The 24,610-nt window shown below is 42.6% G+C and overlaps 2 protein-coding genes across 4 annotated transcripts in view; one reads left to right on the top strand and one right to left on the bottom strand.

Moving 5' to 3' along the window:
* kirrel3l (kirre like nephrin family adhesion molecule 3, like) overlaps positions 1-1,111 on the top strand; it is a 32,576-nt gene extending 31,465 nt beyond the window's left edge. For all 3 annotated transcript variants that reach the window (XM_050046082.1, XM_050046083.1, XM_050046081.1), the window contains exon 15: positions 94-1,111. In XM_050046082.1, coding sequence (XP_049902039.1) covers positions 94-585 — 492 coding nt within the window. In that variant the 3' untranslated portion in view covers positions 586-1,111. The remainder of the gene's footprint in view (positions 1-93) is intronic.
* A 172-nt stretch (positions 1,112-1,283) lies between these two features.
* The window catches only part of st14 (ST14 transmembrane serine protease matriptase), a 32,209-nt gene continuing 8,882 nt past the window's right edge, over positions 1,284-24,610 (bottom strand). The window contains exons 2-19 of the mRNA XM_050046080.1: positions 19,922-20,069; positions 19,121-19,281; positions 17,861-17,931; positions 17,270-17,442; positions 16,532-16,567; positions 15,733-15,961; positions 14,273-14,412; positions 13,503-13,606; positions 12,979-13,088; positions 12,497-12,627; positions 11,893-11,997; positions 9,338-9,445; positions 8,876-8,989; positions 8,141-8,260; positions 7,466-7,646; positions 6,382-6,650; positions 5,680-5,816; positions 1,284-5,538 (exon numbers count right to left, since the gene is read on the bottom strand). Of these exons, the coding sequence (XP_049902037.1) occupies positions 5,377-5,538; positions 5,680-5,816; positions 6,382-6,650; positions 7,466-7,646; positions 8,141-8,260; positions 8,876-8,989; positions 9,338-9,445; positions 11,893-11,997; positions 12,497-12,627; positions 12,979-13,088; positions 13,503-13,606; positions 14,273-14,412; positions 15,733-15,961; positions 16,532-16,567; positions 17,270-17,442; positions 17,861-17,931; positions 19,121-19,281; positions 19,922-20,069 (2,499 nt within the window). The 3' untranslated portion in view covers positions 1,284-5,376. The remainder of the gene's footprint in view (positions 5,539-5,679; positions 5,817-6,381; positions 6,651-7,465; positions 7,647-8,140; positions 8,261-8,875; positions 8,990-9,337; positions 9,446-11,892; positions 11,998-12,496; positions 12,628-12,978; positions 13,089-13,502; positions 13,607-14,272; positions 14,413-15,732; positions 15,962-16,531; positions 16,568-17,269; positions 17,443-17,860; positions 17,932-19,120; positions 19,282-19,921; positions 20,070-24,610) is intronic.

The following is a 24,610-nucleotide window of genomic DNA, read 5'->3' as shown; positions in this document are numbered from 1 at the left end:
TCTTGAAGAAACACTGAAAATAGTGCATTATTTTCATCCATAATAATACGGAATCATGCAAAGTTTGATTTATTGTCTTCGTTCTTCTCATAGGACCCCACCAATGGTTACTACAATGTCCGTGGCCATGAAGACCGCCATATCCGCAGCAGTGGATTCTCTGAATATGTGCCCAACTCTCGGCCGGTCTACACCCCATCACAGCTGCCCTCCCCCAGCCCCATGTACGGTCAGCATGGCACCCAGCCTCGCGTCTATGACTTCTCCCACCGATACGCAACCACCACAGCGGGCAGAACCGCATATGAACAGCAGCAAGCTGCCCAGCAGCAGCCCGCCCAGCCAGCCAGCATTTATCCAACTGATCCCCTCTACAGTGGCTCAGCTTACCTACCTGCCACCTACGGTCGCGCCTTCACCAGCTACGTTAAGCCTGCTTCCTATGAGAAGGTGGATGCGTATGACCAATCAGATCAGGCCAGCAAGGTGTCCAGCTCGTCTCGCTTCTCTTACGCTTCCTCACAAGTTTCCTCCCAGCAGTCTGACTATGGCCGGCCTTCACAACGTATGCAGACGCATGTCTGATTGGACAAAAATAACTGGAAAAAAAGAAGAGTACAGGAGCAGTGAGTAGATAACCATTGTCACCTCCACACGCGTGTGGCTGGACTAACATGAACAGAGACTTACTTTACTTGGACGGTCCTTCGCGGACATGTTTGGACAGTATTTGGAGGAGTCATGTGATTTACGGAGGTTATGGGATAACCGACCTTTATTTGTTGTGATGGAAGGCGGGATCTACAATAATGCTAACTGTAGAGCTCCTGAGCTGGAGAATTCAGCAGATTGTGATGTTCAAGTCAAACTTATGATTACAGTGCGATACCTCACCAGGTTATCTCTACATGATGACCACCCAAACCTGTGGAGATACTCTGTCAGTGCAAGGGCCAACGAGAAAGTCAAATGAAATGCATCTCCTGAATTTGGGTGGCCAAAATGACTGGGGTAGCTGTTTACCTGCCTTTCAGAGTTTACTTTGTGTCAACACTAAATGTCAATCATGACCTCTTAAATACTTTGAAAGAAGATATTACAAGCTAAGACATATTTGAGGAAAAAAACAGATATGAACAACCTATTGTTGTCTGTCATTTGGTGTTTTGTTGGCATGCGAAAGGAATTCTAAGCACATTTGTGTCTCTATCATCCACAAAAGACTGAGCTATCCACAGAGACAGACAAACTATTCTGCACAACAGGCTAGCTCTACTGACCAACAAGTGCTACAGGCACTGTACTTTATGAAGAGTTTAAAGAGTGGAGGAATACTTCTGGCCTGAGCTGTATTCCTGGAGCTTCTTCTGATAATAACCCTAACACTTTGGACTTAGCAGTGTTGTTTACTGGTGGATAAAAGAAGGAGATATGAAGAGAATGTGTATTTTAGCCATCATTGTAATGGAGGGCTACATGTTAACTGTGTATTGTACCAAGATGGACAAGTTTAGGCCATGAAAACCCAAAGATGGTGATAATTGTATAGGGGGAAACAGGGGCTGAGGCTAAATACTGCTGTCCTACCCCTGGTACTGTTTTCTGATTGTAAAACGAAGAGGAGGCTATTACCAGAACAATCAAAAGTGGCGATTTGGAAAAATGGTGGCAATCTTGAACTTGAAATAAACTTGAATGCAGCGTCATCTTCAGCAGGCTCAGGTGGGGAAAAGACGTGTGAGGCAGTCCTAAATGCGGACCATACACTCTCAAGTTTTACAACTCAATCAAAATTGTCTCAATATGTTTACAAGAAACAGTACTACCCTGAAACACTAAGTATCTGTACAAATGGCTGAGCCCATACTTTCTCTCTGTTGCATGCAAATGATGTGTCTAGTGAAAATCTTCAGCGTTTATATTCATGTCCATTTCATGTTTGAGACATTGGTTTCTGCACCTGGCCCAGTTGCATTCCACTTCCTGGATGTTTCAGTATGGACGCCTGTACTGCCATTTGTCTACAAAGCTGTTACCAGGCAGCCTGATGAGAGATCAAATGTCACTTAAAGTGAGGAGGCAAACATCATCGCTTGTCTTTATTTTTATATTTTATATAAGCCTTAATGTACAGCGTGTAAGCTGCTCTACTGTAAAGTATCTTTATATAAATATGTATCTATATTGGTTGATTTATTTGGGTCCACAGATTTTCTTCTCTAAGTTGTTCATCAATCATTGAATGCAGTTATTATGCTTTTTCTTTGGATCACAACTAATTGCCATCTGTTTGTTCATTCTTTTAATAATGTATTAAGAATTTTATTTGCTAAAAATGAGCTATCGTTGCTTGTACCTTTGTACACATATTTATATTTAAATAAAACCATTTCCGATAAAGAACTGGCTGGTGTGAATCCTGAGAGTTAATCAGCCTGGTGAGTAGCTTCATTGGGCATGGGGAACAGCGACAAACAAAGCTTCCCATGTAGCAACAATGATGAATACATAAATTAGCAGCACTGTCTATGTTGATTTTCCTATTCCCCCAGTGGTGCGCTGCTTTTAATGAAGACAGATGAGATAGTGGAACCCCCACTGTATGTGTATCCACCTCCCGAAGTCGACATGCCCGTCTCGTAGGGTAATAGGATAGAGCTGTGACAAAGGCAGGTATTATTTGACAATATGAGTTCGTCTTGTCACCTCTGTTCCCCAGGTAGGCACGCTGCTCACGACGGGGAGGAGAGGTACATGCTCATTACAATTCTACTGTGAGAAGGGACAAGGTCTCACAAGACATGCATTTATTATGCACAACATAATACAAAACGAGACCTCGTCAAAGACAAATAGTCCAGGTAATGCAATTAGGTACTGAGAAATCGGATAAAAGATGTTTATTACTACGACTCTTTCGTATAAAAACAGAGAAAAACACACACAACAAAGAAAGGTTATAAAGTATTTCCATAGTCCAAATCACACTGTACAATATGTGTGAAATAATTAAAAGAAGTAAAAGTTGTGGCTTCTCCTTACTTTGTGAAAAACACACATTTACGCTTGCATAGTTTCACTGTAAGTCTCTGTGGAATTAATAAAAGAGGTCCGCTGAGCAATATCCTAAACAAATTTTTCTTCTTAATTTTTTCCCCTTCAATAAATAATACTTATGCTAATCTTTGGTTTGCTTACCCAGGATATAATATTTCCAGGATAAGTCAGAGATGAAGGCAAAAAGAGTAAGAGAAATCACCCAGTCAAATCTTAGATTTAAAAGTTGACTGACTTGGTCATGACCGGAGAGAGGAAACTCTCACAGGGATAAGAACTCATTGCATTGCTCTGGCAAACTGATGAAAACCCCACTGGTTTGCTTTGGCTGTCAGGTGTGTGTGTGTGACTGAAGACCTCAATCACCCTGAGCTTAACTAGAGACCTGTGCAAAAGCCAACTGGATCTAATCCTCATCCTCTGCCTGCCCGACCTCCTTGGAATATCACATTTTGGCAAATCATTCACAGACCAGGCAAGGCCAGTAAGCATCTGTAAATATGTATTAGAAATACTGATCCAGGACCCCCTGTTCAGATCAACAACAACTTAAGCTTCACTCCAGATCAACAAAAATCAACAGTCTTCAGGGACCATGCTGTGTTTTTGCCTGTTTTCGCCCACAAACTAAAAGTCTGGTATACTTAGAGCTGTGGTTGTTAACTTTCATAAAAATAACTTTTTGTCATATTTGCTGAAACTCTCACAATATCCTGACAGTAACACAAGAGACAATAATCTGTGAAAAACAATCATATTCCTCTGCCTCTTCTTTCTACTGCTTCTAAAGGCATTTGCAACAATCAACCACACATGACTGTTGTCCATTTTAGTGCATCTGTGCACCACTTAACATGTAACAGCGACGGCTGGGAAAGCTGTTTAAATGCTGTGTAATCTGTCAGCCAGTGGCAGCAACCATGTAACTGTCAGCTGACGAACAAACAACATGGTAGCCATGGTAGCTTTCCTAGCTGACAAATAATTGCCTACATGGACAGTCATGTTCACGACATTATTTTATGTGCGCCTGAATGACATTCATCGGTTCTCTGTCATATCAATCTCCTTTGGCTTGTTTGTGTCTGTATGAGCCATGTGGTCATGGTGATGTCTACGCCGCTATCGCCGCTGAAATTTAGCAGCAGATCTGGCAACTATGATAACTACCACCCACTAATGGTGATGACCCACTGATTGACATGACTGACAGCTGTGTCAGAGACTCCTCAGCTCTGATTGGTTGTTTTCCTTCAGCTGCAGTGGAGTCTAGCAAATGCCATAAGAAGCAGCAGGAAGAGGAGGTGGGGCAGGATTTCTTTCACAGACTGTCTCGTGTGCTGCTATGTGCATGTAGCGGCAGATTCAGCAAATATGACAAACGGTTATTTTCATAAAAGTCACCAGCTAGCTTTAACAACACTGTTGTGGGCTCTCAGACTGATTATCGCATTTTATACACTTCTGGTTTCATCCATTTTAGCATGATATGAAAATGCCCCTGCATAGATTTGAGCAACATAACGAGTCTTTTGTTTTTTCCCCGTAACTTCTGTTATCATCACATGGTAATGCAGATGTCTCTACAAGTTAACGTTTATACTTTTCCCGATAAAAACTGAGACTAATGTCTGCCTGGCAGATAGGTAGATAAAAATGCTTTAATCCATCTAAAAACCGATGCTATGCTTTGCAAAACAATCGTCAGTTATGTGCAAGTGTTTTGTAGTAAAAAGGCTAAAACAAGAGTTCTGGTCCTGTAAGATATCGATGAATAAAACCCAAATTTACAGAAAGATCTACAGCATGAGCCCACTGGCAAAGTGCAACATTGACTGCAGCCCAAGAGGATAAAGGCATCTCACCTGTTTAGAAGTACACAATGCTAAGGCTTAAAAACACAATTTCATTTTTAAAAACTTTTTAGATTTGGCATCCATCTTAAAGAGTTACATTTGGCAAAGAATGTGTGTATTTCAAAATTTGCTTTCAGCGAATGCACTGTGCTGATTCATGCCTTAAAAAACTATACAAAATATGACTTAGTGTGGTTTATGTGTAAGTGTTTGTGCGTGTGTGTGCGTGTGTGTGTGTGTGTGTTGCAGGAGCGAGAGGATGGAGGTCGGCATCCACATAAAGTGCTTCAAGTCATTCATGTGAGTAGTTGGGTCCATGCAACAGTATCCTCAGTCTGCTGCTAAATGAATAAATCTTGGAGAGACTCGTCCCGAATCAAGACTCAAATGTTCCGTCTCCATTATTTTTAGCACTATGATGCTGTTCCCCGCTCCGCATCCCTCCCTGTTCCTACCGACATCATCAAACCCCTGTCTCCTTCCTGATCCATTCTCTCAGCTTGGTGACGCGCGAGTAGACACCAGGCTTGTTCCGACGAGCGCAGCCCTCACCCCAGCTCACGATGCCGGCTTGGAACCACTTCCCACTCTCCTCGAAACACACCATGGGGCCTCCGGAGTCTCCCTGGTGAGTAAGGTGAGGGGAGAGTGGCTATTAGATTGGGTTTGGATGTGAGAGCATGATAATTATATGGGTGTCAAAACCTGTTCTGTTTCAGCCAATGTCCTTTTATTCTGTTCTGAAGCACATGCTGCTCGGTCTCACCTGGCATGCGTCAACTCCTCCGGCCAAGAATCCGCTGCAGAGCATCCTGGAGGTGACTTGGCCCTCAGTGACCACGTTACACACCGTGTCATTGATGATTTTCACCATTGCCTTCTGCAGCACCTGTGCCTTTTGACCTGCAAGACCAGGACAAAGGGGTCACGTGACCTCTGTGTTCGTCGCCAACATCAAAGGTGGTAATGGGATGGATTAGTGTTAGCTAATGAAGGTTTAAGAGGCTTCCCAGGAGAGTCGGCGTCTGTCTTGATATATGGATATGGAAGAAGGCTTAATGGAATAGAGCAGATTAGAAAAAGATGAGAGAAAAGGGAGGGAGGGTAGAGCGGAAGAGAAGTATGTCATGATGGGAAAGATAAAGAAATGGGAGGGACATTAAAGGAAAGAAAGACTAAAGGATGAAATGAGAGAGAGATGAAGGGAAGAAGAAGGAAGCAGGCAGGGAAGGAAGATGAAGGACGGAGATGAATAGCGCATTGTGAGAAGGATGGGGGAGGAGTGGGATGTCTTAATTTTGATGTGAGTTGGATATGCAAAAAGGAAAAACACAACTGTAGAGTGGGTCACCCGTGATTGAGGAATAATAAAAAGCATAAATATTCAAAATTAGTATAATAATCAGTTGGAGCAAAAAACAACAAATGACGACAGTTCTGCCCAGAATCACCAATTCATGCATAATACCTCCTTCTCGGAGCGCGCCCCAGCCTGTGACCCAGCAGGACATGCCTGCAGGGAAGACGTGGGAGGAGGCGGGTAGGCAGATGGGTTGGATGGTGTTGGTGAACTCCAGCGGTTCGCTGAGCTCCAGCAGTGCAATGTCATAGTCAAAGGTCATCTGGTTATAATCCGGGTGAGAGACGATCCTCCTCAGTCCTCTGCGCTGTACGCCATCTTGCCTGTACTGGTCCTGCATGCCACTGTAGGTTTGCCAGTTGGATGCAATATGGTTCCTGTGGCAGCATCATGAGGCAAAGGTTATGTGTGTGTACAGGCGTGAGCCAGGATGAGTGGATGCAATATGATGAACATGTGTGCAATCCAATACAAGCCAACACAATAGCCCTGCAGTGTATGCTACACTAAGGTTACAGTTTTTATTGAGACAAAACGGTAAGAAGAGCTTTCGGCATCGCATCCTCTCTTACAGTCTCAACAAAAACACAACACTCATGGCATCATCACCACCCCTGTACAAAAATATGTACGATTAAATATTATCTGTGATGATATGTGACTGTAAAGAAAACTGCTGTGGCTTTTATTAAATAATCTGGAAAATGCCAGCATATTCAACATCATTTTGTACAGCAAATAACAACAACAAGTTTGAGTCTGTGAAAATGAACACATTCCCTTCTCAACAACAATAGAGTTGGCTCAGGCTGAACAGCATGGTTAGTGCTCCACCTACAGGGCATGCTGATAAATACAGCTCCATGCTTTCATGGATGAGATGTAAATTTAGCCCCCCCCCCCAAGGTTTTTCTGAATTAACTGTATCATCAGGGGCTAATTTTCAGACTTTGCAATTTGTATATAAATGGTCCTCTGTTGTGCACAGCTCTACTTTCTTTTTCCAGCAGAATGTGTCTGAGAAAATTGCGTAAAGAGATGTAATAAAATGTTGGATAATGTGATAAATAATACAATATCAAAGGGAAACAATACACCAACATATATGGGAATGTGTTACATATTATAAACACAGTACAGTCCTGTTGTGTGCATATGTTTGTGTGCTATGGATGTTTAAAATGTGACTCACTGGGGGTCGGAGGTGACAAAGCAGTGGGCAGCCGAAAGGAGCCACGTCTCAGATATGATCGAAGCACCACAGACATGTCCGTTTGTCCTGAAGTGAAGGCTGACCTGCCAGGGCCACTCCCCCAGCTCAGCGTTCTGCCCTCCTACGATGCGGTTCAGCTTATAGGGCCTGGTGCCACAATCTGACATTTAACAGAGAATATAATGAGAGAGGAGGGGCGTTGGTGAGCGCAAACTACTAGGTGAGACTGGCATGTGCGATCAGAGGGAAAAATCAGAAAATGAGATTAAGTTGACTGGAAGCTGTCATGACGCCGGCCTTGGCTGTGAATGCTACTATGACTCTTTGGAATCCTAATAAGGCACACTGGCATATTAGCTGATCAAAAAATGTGGAAAAAAAACACAGACACACCCCGAGGCTTAAATGGAGGAAAAAACAAAAAACTTCAGAGATGACAAGAGCTGCTTTCAAAGACGAATGAAATAAATAAAGCAGTCAAGGCCTGGGGCTCTTTTCTAACAGACAGCCCAACACGCAGCTCTACCCAGCTCTTCTATAATCTAGTTTGAATGACACTGAAGAGATTAAATCCACTTTCAGCTGTTTTAAAAATTGTTTAAAAAAAAAAAAGCTAAATTGTGTAAGGCAGAAAGAGATTAAAACATTTCTTACTACAGCCGGACTCGTCGGAGGCATCAGAGCAGTCGTTGACGCGGTCACAATCGGCATTCACCTTGTTGACACATTCACTGTTCTCACACTTGAAGCTGAAGTCAGAGCAGATGCCCGGAGCTACAGTGGGGAGGAGACAGGTCCCAAAATCAAAACACATAGCGTATTTCAATCAAAGTGTTAGAGCACTGCTAAGTTTAACCAGTAAAAGACTATGCAATCAGAGAGGCTTCAAAGTGAGGCTTGAATGCACAATGCATAGTGATTGAGGAGCAGATTGCATTGATTGGGGGTATTGATTGGGGTTGAGGTCTAATATCCCTCTTTATTCACAGAAGTGAAAATCAAAAGGAAATGCAAGAGAGCCTTGTGTGTGTGTGTGTGTGTGTGTGTGTGTGTGTGTGTGTGTGTGTGTGTGTGTGTGTGTGTGTGTGTGTGTGTGTGTGTGCGTGTGCGTGCGTGCGTGCGTTTGGCCAAGTGAGTGACTGAAAGGGAAATTGATAAAGAGTGAAGTAGAGAGTGGGAGGAAATAGGAGAAAGAGCTGAAAGAATGTGAACAGTGAAAAATACTTTGAATTAAGAATGAAGCCTTCAGTGAAGCATCTTTGTAAAGCCTAAAGCTTTACTGACGAAGGTTAATTGCTTAATGGTTTGTGTAACATACTTAGAAATCACTCCGGTGGGGATTTTTTAAAATGCGTCACTGGCTGTAAGAGAATAAGTGCTGCCACTTACAGGTTTTACAAGAGGCCTCGTCGCTTCCATCTTCACAGTCCATCTTCTTGTCACACACAACATCCTGAGGCATACATGTCCCGTCACCACAGCGCCACTCATTCTCGTCACAACCTGGAGGCGATGAAACACAGTGATGAGGAAATCATGATAAAATAAAGATAAAAAAAAACTCAAACAAGGAGAAGACAAGCCATTGAGCTTCAGAAGGACATTAGCAGCGCAGCCACGGTGGACATTAGCATCTGTCTCCATTCTTCTTTGGTGCATTACGCATGATTAAGCGTCTAGAGGGATGCTGAGCAAATTGAGCAAGGCTTCAAACAAACTCTATTACCGATTAAATAATGACTGCACACAACCCAGGAGTCAGTGACCAGCGCATTAGCTGTGATGTGCCTTTAATGTTAGCACAATTAGCATAGCATTAGATAGGGGTTTGAGCGCTTTAGGAATACTTACTGCAACCTTCCTCATCGCTCCCGTCTCCGCAGTCGTTGACACGATCACACACCCAGAGTCTGGGTTTGCACATGCTGTTGGCACAAGTGAACTGATCCTTCTCACATTCTGAGGGAATAGAAATATCATGTATAAAACAGTGCAACTGAGGAAGACATAAATATATACTGTATACCAGTAGGCAAGGCTATAGCCATGGAGTCATCACTGGGGTGGACCAAATCTGGTAAGGGGGGAATAATGGATCCTAACTTTACGCATAGCTAGCAAGTGGAACATACTGAGAATATATGGGCTGTTGGCTAGCTAATGCACAAAATGTATGCTAGCTGGCATTATGACAGAAATTCAACATGACACTTAAATCATTAAATTATCCCAATCAACATTGGGATAATTTCCATGTAAGTGGATGGGACATGAGCCAAACTAAAATAAGTACAACTGAAATAAATTTCGGATGGGTGTTTGGGCAGGAACTTGACACTGCGGAGATTGCTACTGCCCAGAATCTGGTTCCAGATGACGTCATCAGTGCAAGATGGCAGCGGCCGTATCCAGTCTCATTTTGGCTTCATTTTGTACAGTGGGGGTAATTGGTGACGCATCATGCATCTTTATACAGTCTATGGTGCCAACTCACGTGTGTGAGACCGTACAGAGCTGTAGGGATGGCGGGGAGGTTTTGTAGGCTGGCCTGGAAGTTAGCACCTTCCTAATCTCTCAAGACAGATTCTGCAATTTACATTGTAAAATCTGTCGGCAGCCCTGTGTAAAAGACGACTACAGAGGGGGGGAGGGCGGGGCTTTGAGTTTTAACGATGCTGCGCTTTAGCCAATCACAATGGAGGGAGCGTGGCCGAGACGTGCAGGTGTCCCCAGGAAATGTGTACCTACAGAAACAGCAAGCTCTGCGTCCATAGCGACTGCTCCACCTAAAATGCCGTCTCATCAACGTGAAAAAAATATTTTTTCCAGCGGATGTCTTAGTTACAACATGATTGAGCTAACTGGAGTAGTTTCATGTCGTATCCGACAACGGGCGGCTTTTAACAGATGACGTCCTGATGTTAGCTTTGCTAACTGTCCCTGTCAGCTGCAGCCACTGATGCTTTCTAGACATCGTGATTTCCCATAACTGAATAAATACCACACATAGCAACACAAAACTGCTTTGCTAGCTCAATCATGTTGTAACTAAGATATCCGCTGGAAAAAATATTTTATTCACGGACCGTTTATTGAGTTATTACCTTATTTTTATACAGTCTATGGTTATTACAGACACCGCTAACGGCTAACGGATCGCCGAGGCTCCTGCACTTCCGTTAGTCAAAAAACTCTGGGCTGTGCCTCCAGAGGTAAAGGAAGAAAAAAAAAATAATGTTTTTCCTTTTTTTTTACTGATGGATTTCCAGATTGGCACCTTCCTGGTTCTCGTGAGAAAAAGCCAACAGAATTTTTCCATTGGATTTTATATATTTGCAAAAAATAAGCGAGCTCTGTGGCAAACAAACGTTTATTAAACTTGCATGTTTTGTTCAGCAGGATAATATTTACAAAAGACGCCATTTTTATGATCGTTCATTAGGCTGTAAACAAACTACACCAGGGTCGCATTCCTTTAAATTCGCCATCACAACGAGGCTGTAAAGCCATGTTCGGCACAATGACGTCCTGTAGTCTAATTCAACCACCTGTGTTTTTTAAGACAACAATAGCTTTAAAATTGTTCTGTATTACTGATGAATCTAATGTTGTAGAACAAAATGTAAACGTCTCTTAAAGGGATAGTGCACCCAAAAATGGAGATATTTTGTGGTTTCAATTATGTGTTTTTGGACGTTTGAATCTGGGGTGCTGTCAACTCATTAGGTGGAGTTGTGTTGCTACCCACTGTCCCCTGGGATCTTCGTAAGGGATGTGAGGACTCTAAAACTTCACCTGAGCCTCCCTCGGCATATAGGTGAGTAGATAATGGCTGAATTTTCATTTTTTGGTGCACTATGCCTTTAAGTTTGTGTTCACCACACACCTTCTTTCAGGCATCTAACCAAAAAACCATTCAGAAAAACCCATTGACTTTGAGACGAGGGAACCGACAGTACTAAAGGCTATCTCATTTCCGTGTTTTAGGACTCATTACTGCACCACCCTATTTCTTGGCCATTGGCAGTGAGTAACTTCCTGAAGCCTGGCAATCTGACATTGAAGATAGGACTCCAGAAAAACACTGCACCCAGCCAACAAATAGTCTTGTACATAATTCCCCATAAAACCACAACTGGTTGTTTTACTCTTCACATTTTGTTACATTTGGACAGAGCCAGGCTAGTCATTTCCTTGTTTCCAGTCTTTATGCTAAGCTAACTGGCTGCTGGCTGAAGCCTTTTATTTAACAGGCAGTTAAGAGTGGTATCGATCTGAAATAAAGGTATTTGCCAAATGTGAGACTTTTCATTAAAGGAGCTCAGATGAGGACATAAGACAGAGGACAAGAAATAAGGAGGGGAGTTAAGACAGAAAAAGTGTGGCTGGGTTGAGGGGGAGCTTACTGCAATTCCTCTCGTCACTCATATCACCGCAGTCGTTCCAGCCATCACACTTCAGTTCTTTCCCGATGCAGATGCCAGAGTTGCAGGCGAACTTGTCGGGGCAAGCTGCTCACAAAAAAAAAAAAAAAAAAAACAGTGAAAAGAGGGAGGGAGCAGAGGAAAAAAGGAGAGAAAGACGATGATGACAAATTGAGCGAGAGGGAGTGACAGTGTATGTTCGCAACATCCATCATGTTGCCAATGCTTGTCCCTGTTGATCAGAGCAATTATAAATCCATTTTGGTCCAACCGGGAGACAACATAAAGAGCGGAGGGTATTGAAAGCGGAGTGCTCCTGACTGACAGTGGCAAATAAAATGGACCCAATAAACAAGCTCTCTGGTGATTAGTCTAGCTCTTGAGTTTCACTGCTGCAGTTTCAAAGTCTCCATCACTAAACAGCTCCATTTGACTGTCAGTCAGCTACCGTCTTGTAGTCTCTCAGACTACAAAGTTACTCCCCCTGTCTCGCTCTGTAATGGCAGGCTATGAGTGTCGCTGTCACGTCGCAACATTTCACCCATCTCGCCAAGTGTCGTGTAAGGAGACGAGACTTTTAACTCACGGTTTTTGGGATCGTAAGCGCTGTACTCGACACTGAAGCCTTTGTCAGTGTAGGACTCATCAGAGTGGAAGTTCACTTCTACGACATTGGTGGTGCTGGTCAGAGCCAAAGACGTCAGCTCTCCACAATACCTGAGATGAAAGACCAATATTTAAAGGACAATTCAGGTTTATTACAACTTGGTTGTATTTTTACAGTGTTAATGAGAAAAGAGCAATGCTGCCACAATAATGTCCAATGTGGCAAGAAACATGAGCAGTCAGACAAGATGTAAACGGCCCATTAGTTCAGTTAAATCATGTGAAAGATTTAATTTGGAGGTAAAACTGCAAGTGAGAGCGACTTAAATGTGAGTAACTCCACTGGAAAACTGTGTGCATTCACAAATACAGCAAGGACAGTGTTTGTAAACTGTGATGTATGCTTATGGCAGACAGTTTAGGGAACATTTAGGGCATCATTTAAATGAGTTAAAATCTTACTTTTGACCCATAACCTCCACATAGTCTTTGTTACACACACGGATGTCCACCCCAGGCTCTTTCATGCGGAACATGTTGAACCTCAACCGCACCTTGTTCCCAGCAGGTACCTACAGAGCAGAGGAAGAGGTGATTGGTTCATCACAACCTTATTTAGCATGCATGTCACTCCACCTACACACCAAGACATGCATCTGTATCCCATGTAAATTCAAGCAGACAAGTTTGCAACACATCCAAAGAGGCTGTGGGTGCATATACACACACACACAAACACACACACACACTGCATACACACCAGCAAACAAAACCAACACACAAAGCACTGCAGCTCAGCTAGAGCTGCGGCAGCAACAGCGGTCTGACAGATGAAGATAGAAGAGGTACTGAACAGCTTGGCTTCTACAGTGCTGCCTCAGCATTCCTCTCATGGCAGGCTAAGGATGGAGGAGGAGAAGGAGGGAGGTGGGTGGAGGGGTTTCAAGTAGAGGAGGGGGCCGGGGGATGGAGGCAGTGTTGCAAACCTTAATGGTCCACTTGCAGTCCACGGCAGGAGGATAGAAGCTGGGGTGAAGTGGGGAGGTGAAGAATCCTTGTTTATCAGAGAGGAGGCCACCACAGGTTTTAACTGCAAAGAGCACGGCATATATTCACATTTGTGCATGACACATTATAATTTCTAATGGGTTTACAGGTCCAGTGTGTAGGATTTAGGGGGACATGTTGGCAGGAATGGAATACAATATAATAACTAGTTTTCTTTAGTGTATAATCACCCGGAAAAAACAGAACAGTCTTGTTTTTGTTACTTTAGAATGAGCAGTTTACACCCTCATAGGGAGTGGATCCTCATTCACACAGTCCACCATGTTGCAGTGCCATGTTTCTACAGTAGGCCAGGATGGACAAACCAATCACTGGCCCTAAACAGGAGACCTCTGTGGACAATTTGGCTCCTGGTAAAACCCCCCTGAACATCTGGATCTCAAGTTATCAGAGAAAAAAGGTGAGCACACATGAACAGGTACTGGTATAGGGGCCCATATTTTTGGCTTCCGGTAAAAACCTCCTGAACAATAAACACTGAAAGAATTCTAACCGGGAGTTCACAGTTGGCACATAGGAAAAGTTTCAGCTGGTTGCAATCTGCAATCCTCACTGCTAGATGCCACTAAATCCTACACACTGCTACTTTAAGTATAAACAAAACTAAACAAATCAAGGCAAACTGTTGCAGATAAACTACAGAATGCAGCTGGAAGATGATGGTAAGTGCTGTGAATGTCTCCATTACCTTTAGACCTGGGGATGGCTTTATACTTGGCCTCGAAGCCAGGCCTCTGGACATCACTGTCAGTAATCAAATTTATCAGCATGATGTTGCCGGATGACACTACCTCCAGAGGGTTGGAGGGGGGCCTCTGACCGCACTTCCTGTGAGAGAAGGATGAGTAGTCAACCGCGATGGTACACAAATCAGGTACGATTACTGAATAAAGAGAGATGTTTGCAACAAATTGTAGTAAACACAACCATAAAGCGTGAGCTGAACGTCTGATGCATTTACTGAATGGAGTTTTGCTTTCCTCTGGATGCGCAACACTTAGGGAACTCAAATACAGCTGTAATTGTTTTTAGTCAGAAGCACTAAAACATCAATTCAGCAAACAAGTTTAAAATGCTTACAGAAAAAAAATAATTTGAAAAGAAATCAATAGATAAGCAGAGAGAGGTAGAGAAAGAGATAAATAAGGAGAGATGTGCCAGCACTAGATAGAAATTGCTTAGGCGGAGTTTCAAAGTCAAACATTAGGTACATTAGCAAAAAGTTTCAGCACTGCTGGCGGCAGAGCGATGGAGGTGTGAATGACGCTGCAAGAGCACCAATACATCTACCTCTACTAGAATAATGTCATTATAGAGTATTATATTATGGCTCTCATAAACCTCATGTCACCTTGGATAAAGCTGATTGCTCAATAGCTTTATAAAAATTGTATGCATCACTTGGTAACGCATATTTGTTTGGCAATGGTTTCTGAGTTTGAAATTGCCTGCAGCCACAACTGATGTTGCATTCAGGAGCCCGTAGTCTCCAAATCATAGCCCTCCCCCATAGACAAAGTGCAATTACACACAGTGGTGTAGCAGGATTCAGGTTGGCACCCTTCACAGATTTGAAAGCAGAGGTCTTTTTCAGCCAACTCAATCTCACCGAGGTCTCAAAAGTTAACAATAAAATGAGACTTGCAGCGCTAAACGCTTCAGGGCCCAAAAAAAAAAGTTGTTATCACAAATCCAGTGAAAGGAATGAAGTGGAACGTGTTTTTCACCCACATCAACACAGCTTTTACTCCTAAATCCCTCTGCAACATTTCAGTCAAGTGATTCCTTGTGGATTTCCTCTGGGAACTATATTTCCCCTCTCCCTCTGATTGTCAAGGCTAAATAAATGAGACAAATGCTGGTTGAGCCCGATCAAATAAACCCCGCTACAGACGTTTAAGGCAAAATGAGAATATGGTTTGTGTCACGACTTTTGATGTACTGTGGGAGCAAACATGAGTAAATTTAAGTTTCCTTTTCCTCTCAGGGGCATTAGTGCGAGGGACACTGCACGGCACACTGCAAGTAAATAGCATGAGGGTAAGACCTGATCCATCCATAAAGATTCTACTTTTAAAAAAGCACCAGTGTGACCTTGAAGCATAATGTGTCCCAAACCCTGTGGACACTCACATCCCTCTGACTTACTCTGTGATGGCCTGAGATTCATCTGGACTCAGCGAGTCATAGATGAAGACAAAGTCATCAGAACAGTCATCCTCGACGTGGAAAAAAGGGAAAGTGACAAAGATGATGCTGTTCTCCGAAGCACGGATTTGCCACTGACACCGAGACTTGGCGGGGTAGCCTTTGGGGTACCCTGGTGACACAAATTTTTGTTCCTCTTCTGTAGCCTCCAGACGGTAGAAACACTCCTCTGGGAATGACAACATTGGTTACACAGTTAGCACAGACAGGGGTAACTCGGCAAAAGTAGTTTACAGCTTGTAAATCAAAATCTGATCATCATCATCAGTTTCTGCATCTTCTCCTGCTCATTTCCTGACTGTTATCGTAAGAAATATTGACAGTGAAGATTGTATCTTTTCTGTTTTTCCTCAAAATCAATTTCTAATTATGCAAAGCAATGACTTTGCATTACAGATTACACATCTGAATACGATTTAATCACAAGTGCTCCCATCCTTTATGTTGTAGATGTATGTAAAGACAGATTCATGTAAGGATAGCACAGCTACTATGGTAATGTAATGTAGTCTAATCATCCTGAGGTAATAAATCAGCAGACAGTGTCAAAGGAAAGTGTCGGCGGGCATAGTGACTGACTCGCTCTGGCCTGATACAGGGTTCTCAATCTCCGACTAGAGCAGCACATGTACAGTACAGGCCAGGCCAGCCATTCGTTACAGACTGGCAGGAGGGTGAGCATCTAGCCAGCTGGAAAATTACAACTGCGAGTGATTGAAATGGGACACGCTGTACTCACCGGCTCTGGGGTTCCTGGCCATGCGATAATCTGTGGCTGGAGACAGAGAGAGAGTGGCAGGGAAACAGGAGGAAAGGTAAGAATGGGTCGCTAATGTTGGAAGGCTGATAGAATTTGATGCATGAGCCTAAAATATTTGGGTTGCACATTTTCTGTTCAATTTCCCTGCGGTTAAGGGAACTGGTGATGGTGTGTAGCTCTTTCTGCTCCATCTCACCTTGCCCTACAGCAGCAACCCATACATCTCTGTCTAACTATCTGGGACAGCAACATCAAATCATACCCACAGAAATCATTTTAAAGAGGACCAAAACCACTGAGTCACAGGGCCAGCGCTTGGCTGGTGGCCAGGATGTGGACAAATGCAATGTGAATGCTGAGAGGACAGAAGGAAGAAAAATGGCTGTCTCAAGCCAGGCCAGAGCCCAGCTAATATCATTAGAGGATCCAAACAGCATAAAATGTGCAATCTCAGATGCAGCACAAGCAGAGAGGTCTGGCTTATCTGTTATCATCTTATCAGCACAACTCAGAGCGAGCTCCTATAATCCAAATAGAAAGCATACAGAATACCAATGCTGATAGGAGATGACAATGACCTTATTTAGATCTGTATTCACAGAGCTTTATCTTTGCTGATTGTTAAATGTCATAATCTGAAGCCAGCTAAAGGGAACTCCCATCTTCCTGCCCCTTGATGTAACCCCCCACATCCCATGTGGCCCTGGTGATACATACCCGAGCAGGTGATGTCAATGATGCTGATATCCTCATGGCTTGCTGTTCTGCGCATAACCTTAATGCTATTCTCCAGTACCTCAGACACCCGTTCCTCCGTGAACTCCGGCACAAGCTCCTGGTCTTCGAATGGAATATTAAACTGGGACCAGTAGTAGGCTATTACACCCTCACTGGTGCAAGCAGAGATGGGAGAGAAATGGATGGAGGGTGAAAAGGAAGAGCAGAAAGAGATCATTTGGTAACAACATTCAAGGAGAACATGGAGGATTCGGATTTCTGTAAATCACAAAAGTCAAATTTAGCAGTAGCTGCATGCTTTGTAAACTTCTGTACAGTTACTGCTGCTGTTGGTACAGAACTTCACAGTCCAACAATAACCAGGTGTGGCCGCAAGTCAACAGACCTTATCTAACCTTGATTTCTGTTGATCTAAGTAATGCAACAGACTTGAAACTTCAAACCCACAGAGGTCTTTGCAACAAAGCTTTCCCTTCATACAACATTTAATGTGAAGTTTCTTTTACATAAAGTTTTCCCGATCTGTTCAACGGTATAAAAAAATGAAAGGAGCTCAAGATCTCACAGTACCTGAAAGCCGTGACCACAGACTTAGTGTGGTATTTGTCGAGCAGCTCATCGTTCGTGTAGCTGTTCTTCAGCTGTGTAGACAAGATATATTTTTAGCGAAAAGAACATGTACAAGATTTCTGCTTGTCTGCCTAAAGACAAAAGTACAAATTAGCATGTTAACATAAAAAGCGCCTTTCCATGAAAAGCACACAACAATGGGATTCTCAATTAACTGTTTTGCCTTCAGCTGCTGTGAGCTGCGAGCTGTATCAAACAAGGCTGCAGTCATACTCTGTGGTCTTAAATGCGGGTTACTGCCATATATTATGCATGTATAGTGGTATTTATCTTCAAGTACTTGTTGTGAAATGGTAATGCCAAAAAAAGGAGAAAAAAGAAACAGCTGCAGAAGGGCACGTTTAATTTGTTTCGTTAGTGATAAAGCAGAAAATGTCAGGGAGGGTGAGGAAAGGGGTTGTTCACAGGACAACGAGCTCAGTTATCATAAAATATAATATCAAGTTTAAAAATGGCCATTTCTAAAGTTAAAGTCAGCAACTTCGGATATGAACCCATTGCCATTTTACTGAACCCATTTAAGAGACACAGGGGAGATAAAATGCAGTGTTTCAATGACTCTACAGACAGGTGGTGCCAGAGTGGCAGAGTAAAGATGTGGGACAACTGGTTTAACATGATGCCTTTATCTCCAAGGTGCTTAAGCCCAGCATACTTGAAGCAGCACTCCACAAGTTGCACCCGTCATGTAAACAGTAACCTAGATCTGAAATTACTCCTCAAAAGCTTTTTTGTTGTATGCAAGTGCAAACCTAGCACATCATGAAGCTTATCCCCTCAATCATGCAGTCATCTAACACTCCAGCTCCACTCTAATCCTCACCAACACCCTCACTTCTGCAGTTTTAAATGGAGAAAGGGTGCTCTTGATGGGGTTTGATCAAGGTTTTTTTTTTCTATCGACATGCTGCGAAGTGGTGCTACGACCATCTCCACTGCCTCCAATAATAGGAGATGCTGTTGAGGGAATTACTAAGAAGATGTACGGCATTTTATCCCACCCACGCGACTGTGCCTTCAGCACTTTGTGTGCATTGGGAGGGGCATTTTTAAAAAGCATTTTCCCCATGCCAAGCAACTAATCTTCAGCGAGGGAAGAGAACTGTGTGTAACACTGTGCTCAAAATAGTTAACAATAAACAATGTAGAGGATAGAAAGGAAGCGAAAACAGGAAAGTCATCTTCGAGTGTCAAACTCACAATTGCCTCCAGTTTGACCGCCAAGTCCTCAAATTCCTTGCTTTTGGTATCCTCCAGGTTCTGGTCATAAGGTACATCAGCCAACTTCATATGCCCACTGAAGACCTTTGTCAATCGGCTGTTCTGCATACTGAGAGTGCTATCTGAATCAGCATCTTTAACTTGGAGGAGAGAGGCAGATGAGAGTTAAGTGTTTGATCAACAAAACGCTATAAGATAGCTGCCTCTGATGAAAGAGGAGACGTAGGGGTTTTAAACAGGCCCTGAAGCGCTATTTTAAAGTTGTACAGTGCGATCTCATATCAAGCAGACAGTTTGGCTCTCAGAGCAATTAAAACAGCCAGTTGAATCAAGAGGCTGTTTATCAAGACTTCAGAGGCCTTTTTATCAGACTCTGTATGTGTAAATGACAAGGAAGCTGTGCCATGGACTCTGTGACATTTTTCTCCTTTGCATTATTAAAGTAGAAAGTCGGAGCTGTCAAATAGGCTAACACTAATGGGAAATTACAAAGTCCAAACAAGCCACTCTTACACTCTTATATCAAAGAGCTGTGCCTTCACAGCAAGTGGGAATGATCCACTTTGCAGTTTCTGATGCTACGCCTGTCTTGAATAAATATTCACAATTTCTCATTTAATTCTATTAAGAATACCCCTGATTTATGTACAGAAATGTCCAAAAAATGTCCAACATCTTGTGATTTTCTTCATCGTTAATTTATCATATGAAAACACAACGCTATACTTCAAGTCTCCACTGTGGATGATATAGCAGAGGAAAGCTTTCAACTATACTCACAGACAAACAGCCAAATAAGGAACGCTGCAATAGCCGCGAGGATGAGAAGCCCCACAAGGACCCCGATCACGATGCCGACCTTCCGCTTTGATGACCCCTTCTCTTTGCTGGTTAAGAAGTCAATCCGCTCATGATGGCTGTTATGGCCCTGATGCAGAGAAAGAGCGAAATATAGTCAGTAAACATACAACAAGTTTGCCATGTTCTGGATGCAGATAACATTTACTTTACTTAGAATAAACAGTGAGCAAAAGTGTAGTCCTGCAGTGTAACAATACTACAGTAACACCAGGGTTGGAAATGAGCAGTGGCCATCAGCCAAATGATAGTGAAATATGCAAGTAGCTGCTAGATGTAATTCACTCACCAGCCAAAACAAACAATGGTAATCTATTTAGTGGCTGGTAGATTTTGGAATCCACCAGCCACATTGGCAGGTGGACAAAAAAAGATAATTTCAAACCCTGAGTTACGCTAACTTCTATTTTACCACAAACCCTAAAGGAGATCCCCAAATTACTCTACAAGGATTAAGCCATCAACAACAGTTTCTGACACAATAAATCACATTTTCTCCTCATAGATAACATAAATAAATAATGCAAGGTAGTTATTTGGAATCCTCCAAAAAGTTGTTAAATGCATCTTCCCATCACAAAAAAATGAATTTGTTTCAAACAGCAGGATAATGATAAAAGCCATACATCTTAGATGGACATTTCTGTAACTGAAATCAATGAAACAACACTGCTAACACAGTAATCCCATAAAAGAAATGATAAAAGCATCACTGCCCCTCATACTGAGAATGTGATCAATGTCTAGAAAAATGTTACCAGGGAAACATTACTGACCCATTATCAGGCTACCAAGGAAATCAATCAGTGGAGGGAGGAGTTTGTACTCCAGTAGCAGATCATTGGTGTAAAACAAACAAGAATGGTTTTAGTGCTCAATCTATAAGGTTTACTTTGAAGGATCTAGTGGCATCTAGTGGTGAGATTGCAGATTGCAACCAACTGAAACTTCTCCAGTGAGCCAAATGCAGGACAGGGGTAGGTAACCTGCGGCTCCAGAGCTGGTGAGGCTCTTTAGCCCCTCTCTAATGGCTCCCTGCTGCTTTAACCAAAAATTAGGCTACTTGGAAATGAATCACATTTACTTTTGAACATTTTAATTTTCATTTATCATTGCTGTAGGCCTAAAGTGATTCTCACAGTATCCAATTGTAAAAAGAATATGTAACCTACAGGCCTAAAACCAATTTAAAAAAATGTTTTACCATTTCATCGACTAAAATGTGAATCATAGCTGTGTCTACAGTCTGGCGCCTTTTCTCTAAACTTTGCCGAACATCAAGAGCAGTGGCTTGTCTTGAGTCTCGTTAGCAAGGCTCGCTGTGGATTCCAAACCCAGAAAGGAAAAGTCTTGCAGGAAAACAGTGAATTTAACAGTACACAGACAGATTTGTTTACTTTTGCTGCAAGGTACCAAATATTCAGAAATGCCTTACAGCAGAGTCGCCATCTGGTGGTAAAACATATTAATGATCAGACCTATTAGTAATGTTGATAAGCTAATATAGACTTAATAAGGCTGTGTTGCCTTTATGATAAGGCTCAAATATATTTTGCGGCTCCAGACAGATTCAATTAATTTTTCTGGACCGAAATGGCTCTTCTGGTAGTAAAGGTTGCTGATCCCTGGTGTGGGAGAATCAGTGGCAGACCTAGCACATTTGATGCCCTAGGCAAGTTTCCCCTAGTGGGTTTTGATTGTTTGAATGTCAAAAAAAAAATCTAGGAAAAAAAAAAATCAGAGGGTAGGGGGCAAGTTTATCGCCCCCACTCTGGCTGGTTCACTAGGCAGCTATCTGTGTTACCTAGAGGAAGATGCACCACTGGAAAAACTACAGTGGCCAATGGAAAAACATGAATGGCCATATCTAGAGCCAGTGTTAAATTTGTCTGTTCTGGGCTATTGTAGAGCAACATGGAGGTCTTCATGGAAGAGGTCCTGCTCTGTATGAAGATACATACTCTAAGGTATCTAAACCACAGTCAGTCCTAACCTCAGGTGATGATACAGTAATGAAAACATATTGAAGGCCATTATATACCATTTCTTCTGATAGATGTCCCTACTCTCTAATCCTTCACACTGGCCCTTAAACTGCTGAACTATGACACAGAACTGCCTTAAACTACTTCCCAGGAGTGACAAGTTGAAACAGGCAGCTAGGCATATGTTAGCAAACAAAACTAGCCAAACCTGTTAAGTAAATGTGACAACGCTCCCACACTCATACCGTACACATACTGTACATGCATTAAGAAATTGCAACTCAGGGAGACCTTGTAGAGATTATGGGCTTTCTGCTTTAGGCGGTGCGCGTGTGTGCGTCTGCCGATACTGTGTGTGTGTGTGTGTGTGTTGTTGAGCTCTCTCAAGTGGGCGGACTGAGAGAAAGGTTTCTGGCCGGTTAGTAATCAACACACAATGAATTCAGTGCCTGTAGCCCATGAGTGAAGAAGCCCGAGTGCCATTAGGGATGGAGAATCACTTTGGTATTAAATCAATTTGTCAGATGTGCTGCCCCTTAAGATGGGGGCTCAATTACATGAGTCTGGATGATAACTCATGGCAATTAAGGCCTATTCTTACCCGGCTCGGGCTTCCACACATGCTTTCTAATTGGAATCTCTAACAGCAATCATGGGCCGGAATGAGGGGAATCATTAGAGATGGGGTCAGCAAGTGCTCCGGGGTCTCTCTCTATCAGTCACCCTGATCACAGCCTAATAAAACCATTACATGCTCTTCATCATTTCCCATTCTTCACTCCCAGAAAGAGATACTATCCCATTTTTGAACTATGTGTAAGATTTTTTTTAAATACCAGCTCAGTGTGCTGTGCCATTATTAAACAGGAATTAGTGCTGTCTGTCTTTCATTGACTGGCTTATGAAGAAAAGCCACAACATGCTGATGCAAACGTAAAACAAATGTTTATGTTTGACTAGAAAATAAGCAAAATTGCTGGTAAACATTCTGGAGTCAGTTGCTTCAGAGTATTTTAGGTAGGCTAACCAGTTTGACAAGCGCGAAACAAGTTAACTGTGCTGTGAGGTGTGGTTTCAGAAAAAAACCCTCCAGCAGAATTACTGTGGCATTTCTGCACAGATCCTTATTAAAAAACGATTTTGCATACCAATCCAGATTTTGTCAGCTGACAAATCAAAGATGGGATGTATAGTAATGTATGATATCTAGCTACTCTATACCTTTGAGGCACTGGCACTTATTTTTCTGTTTACGCAACTGATTACAGTTTGATTTTTGGTGATTGCATTTACTTGTACACACACACACACACAACATGATAGAAAAAACAATAAGTCAGAGTCACCTGAGTCATTTTCAACATGGTTAAAGCATTAATAAATGGGACTGTTTTAAGTGTGTCCTTTTGATACTTCAGTACCTGTTACTCTGACAGATATTTAAGGACCTGTGTGCGACATTCAGAGCATATCTGTGGTGCAGAGTCTGGGGCGGGACTGTCTGCACATGGTTCTCAATAGGGGTGTAAAAATCCATCAATCTGGATCGATGTATCGATTCAGTGATCAATGATCCAATGTCATCAATGCAAAGTGAAAACATTGATCCATATCGTCATTTTTAGGATACGCTCTTATTTTGAAAGTCTGTGTAAACGTCAAACAGTGGCAGGCAGATGGCAAGCAGCCGAGAGAAAGACGATGAGGATAATGTGATTTACTCAGGAATAAATCAGCAGTGTGGAAATACTTTGGATTTCGGAGAATATACGGGTCAACAGACAGAGCACATGGTTTATGTAAACAATGCCGTTAAGATAAAAAAAACACAACATATCGACCTGCCTGGTGGGGCATCTCATCCTGCTAACTTCTCACCACAGCATATGTTGGGCTGAAAAAACATGCATGCAGGCTGAAATTCAAACGTGCTGTTCTGTCGGGAGATGCAATGGCTGAAACCAACGGTGAGTAAGAAAAAAATAAGGTTATAAATGATAAGGTTAGTGGAGTCAGTTTAAAGTTACTGCACTTAAGCAGTTACAATTACTTAGATTATTTATGTGTTGTTTTTATCTTTTATGGCCAAAAGCAAAAAAGAAAGGGGTGGCAGCTTCTTCTGAAAACGGCTGTGTTAAATGGGCAGATAACATAGTCTCATATCAATCGCAGGCCCCTATATCGCATCGAATCGAAATCGTATCATTGCTAGACTAACAAGTCAGTTTAGACGCTTTGCTTAACTAAAGACTGATGGCTTTCTCCCTGATTTTGTGTTTAGATGGACGGATACAATTTCAGAGTTTAAAAAAAACTCCCTACGTTGCAGAACCAGTAGTAAATCTGCAGGGCTGAACTCTTGTGCTTGTAAACATAGTCCGACTAGAAACACGTGTAGCGGTACAAAATGGCTCAGCCATGCTCGCGGCCGTTTGCGGCGACACATTCTCACCAATTAAAAGAAACAAACATAATCTTTTACAAGGCCATGACTCATCCGTCCGGCCGGACTATAGAGGCAATCGCCTTGTAAACAACAAGGCGATTGCCTCTATAGTCCGGGTAGAAAACCAGCAGAGCTTTTAGCTATATAAATAGCCTACGTATCACATTTTTCACATCACTG

Source organism: Epinephelus moara, chromosome 6 (assembly GCF_006386435.1).
Source record: "Epinephelus moara isolate mb chromosome 6, YSFRI_EMoa_1.0, whole genome shotgun sequence".
Taxonomy (NCBI): Eukaryota; Metazoa; Chordata; class Actinopteri; order Perciformes; family Serranidae; genus Epinephelus; species Epinephelus moara.
This window is presented reverse-complemented; position numbering and strand designations above follow the sequence as displayed.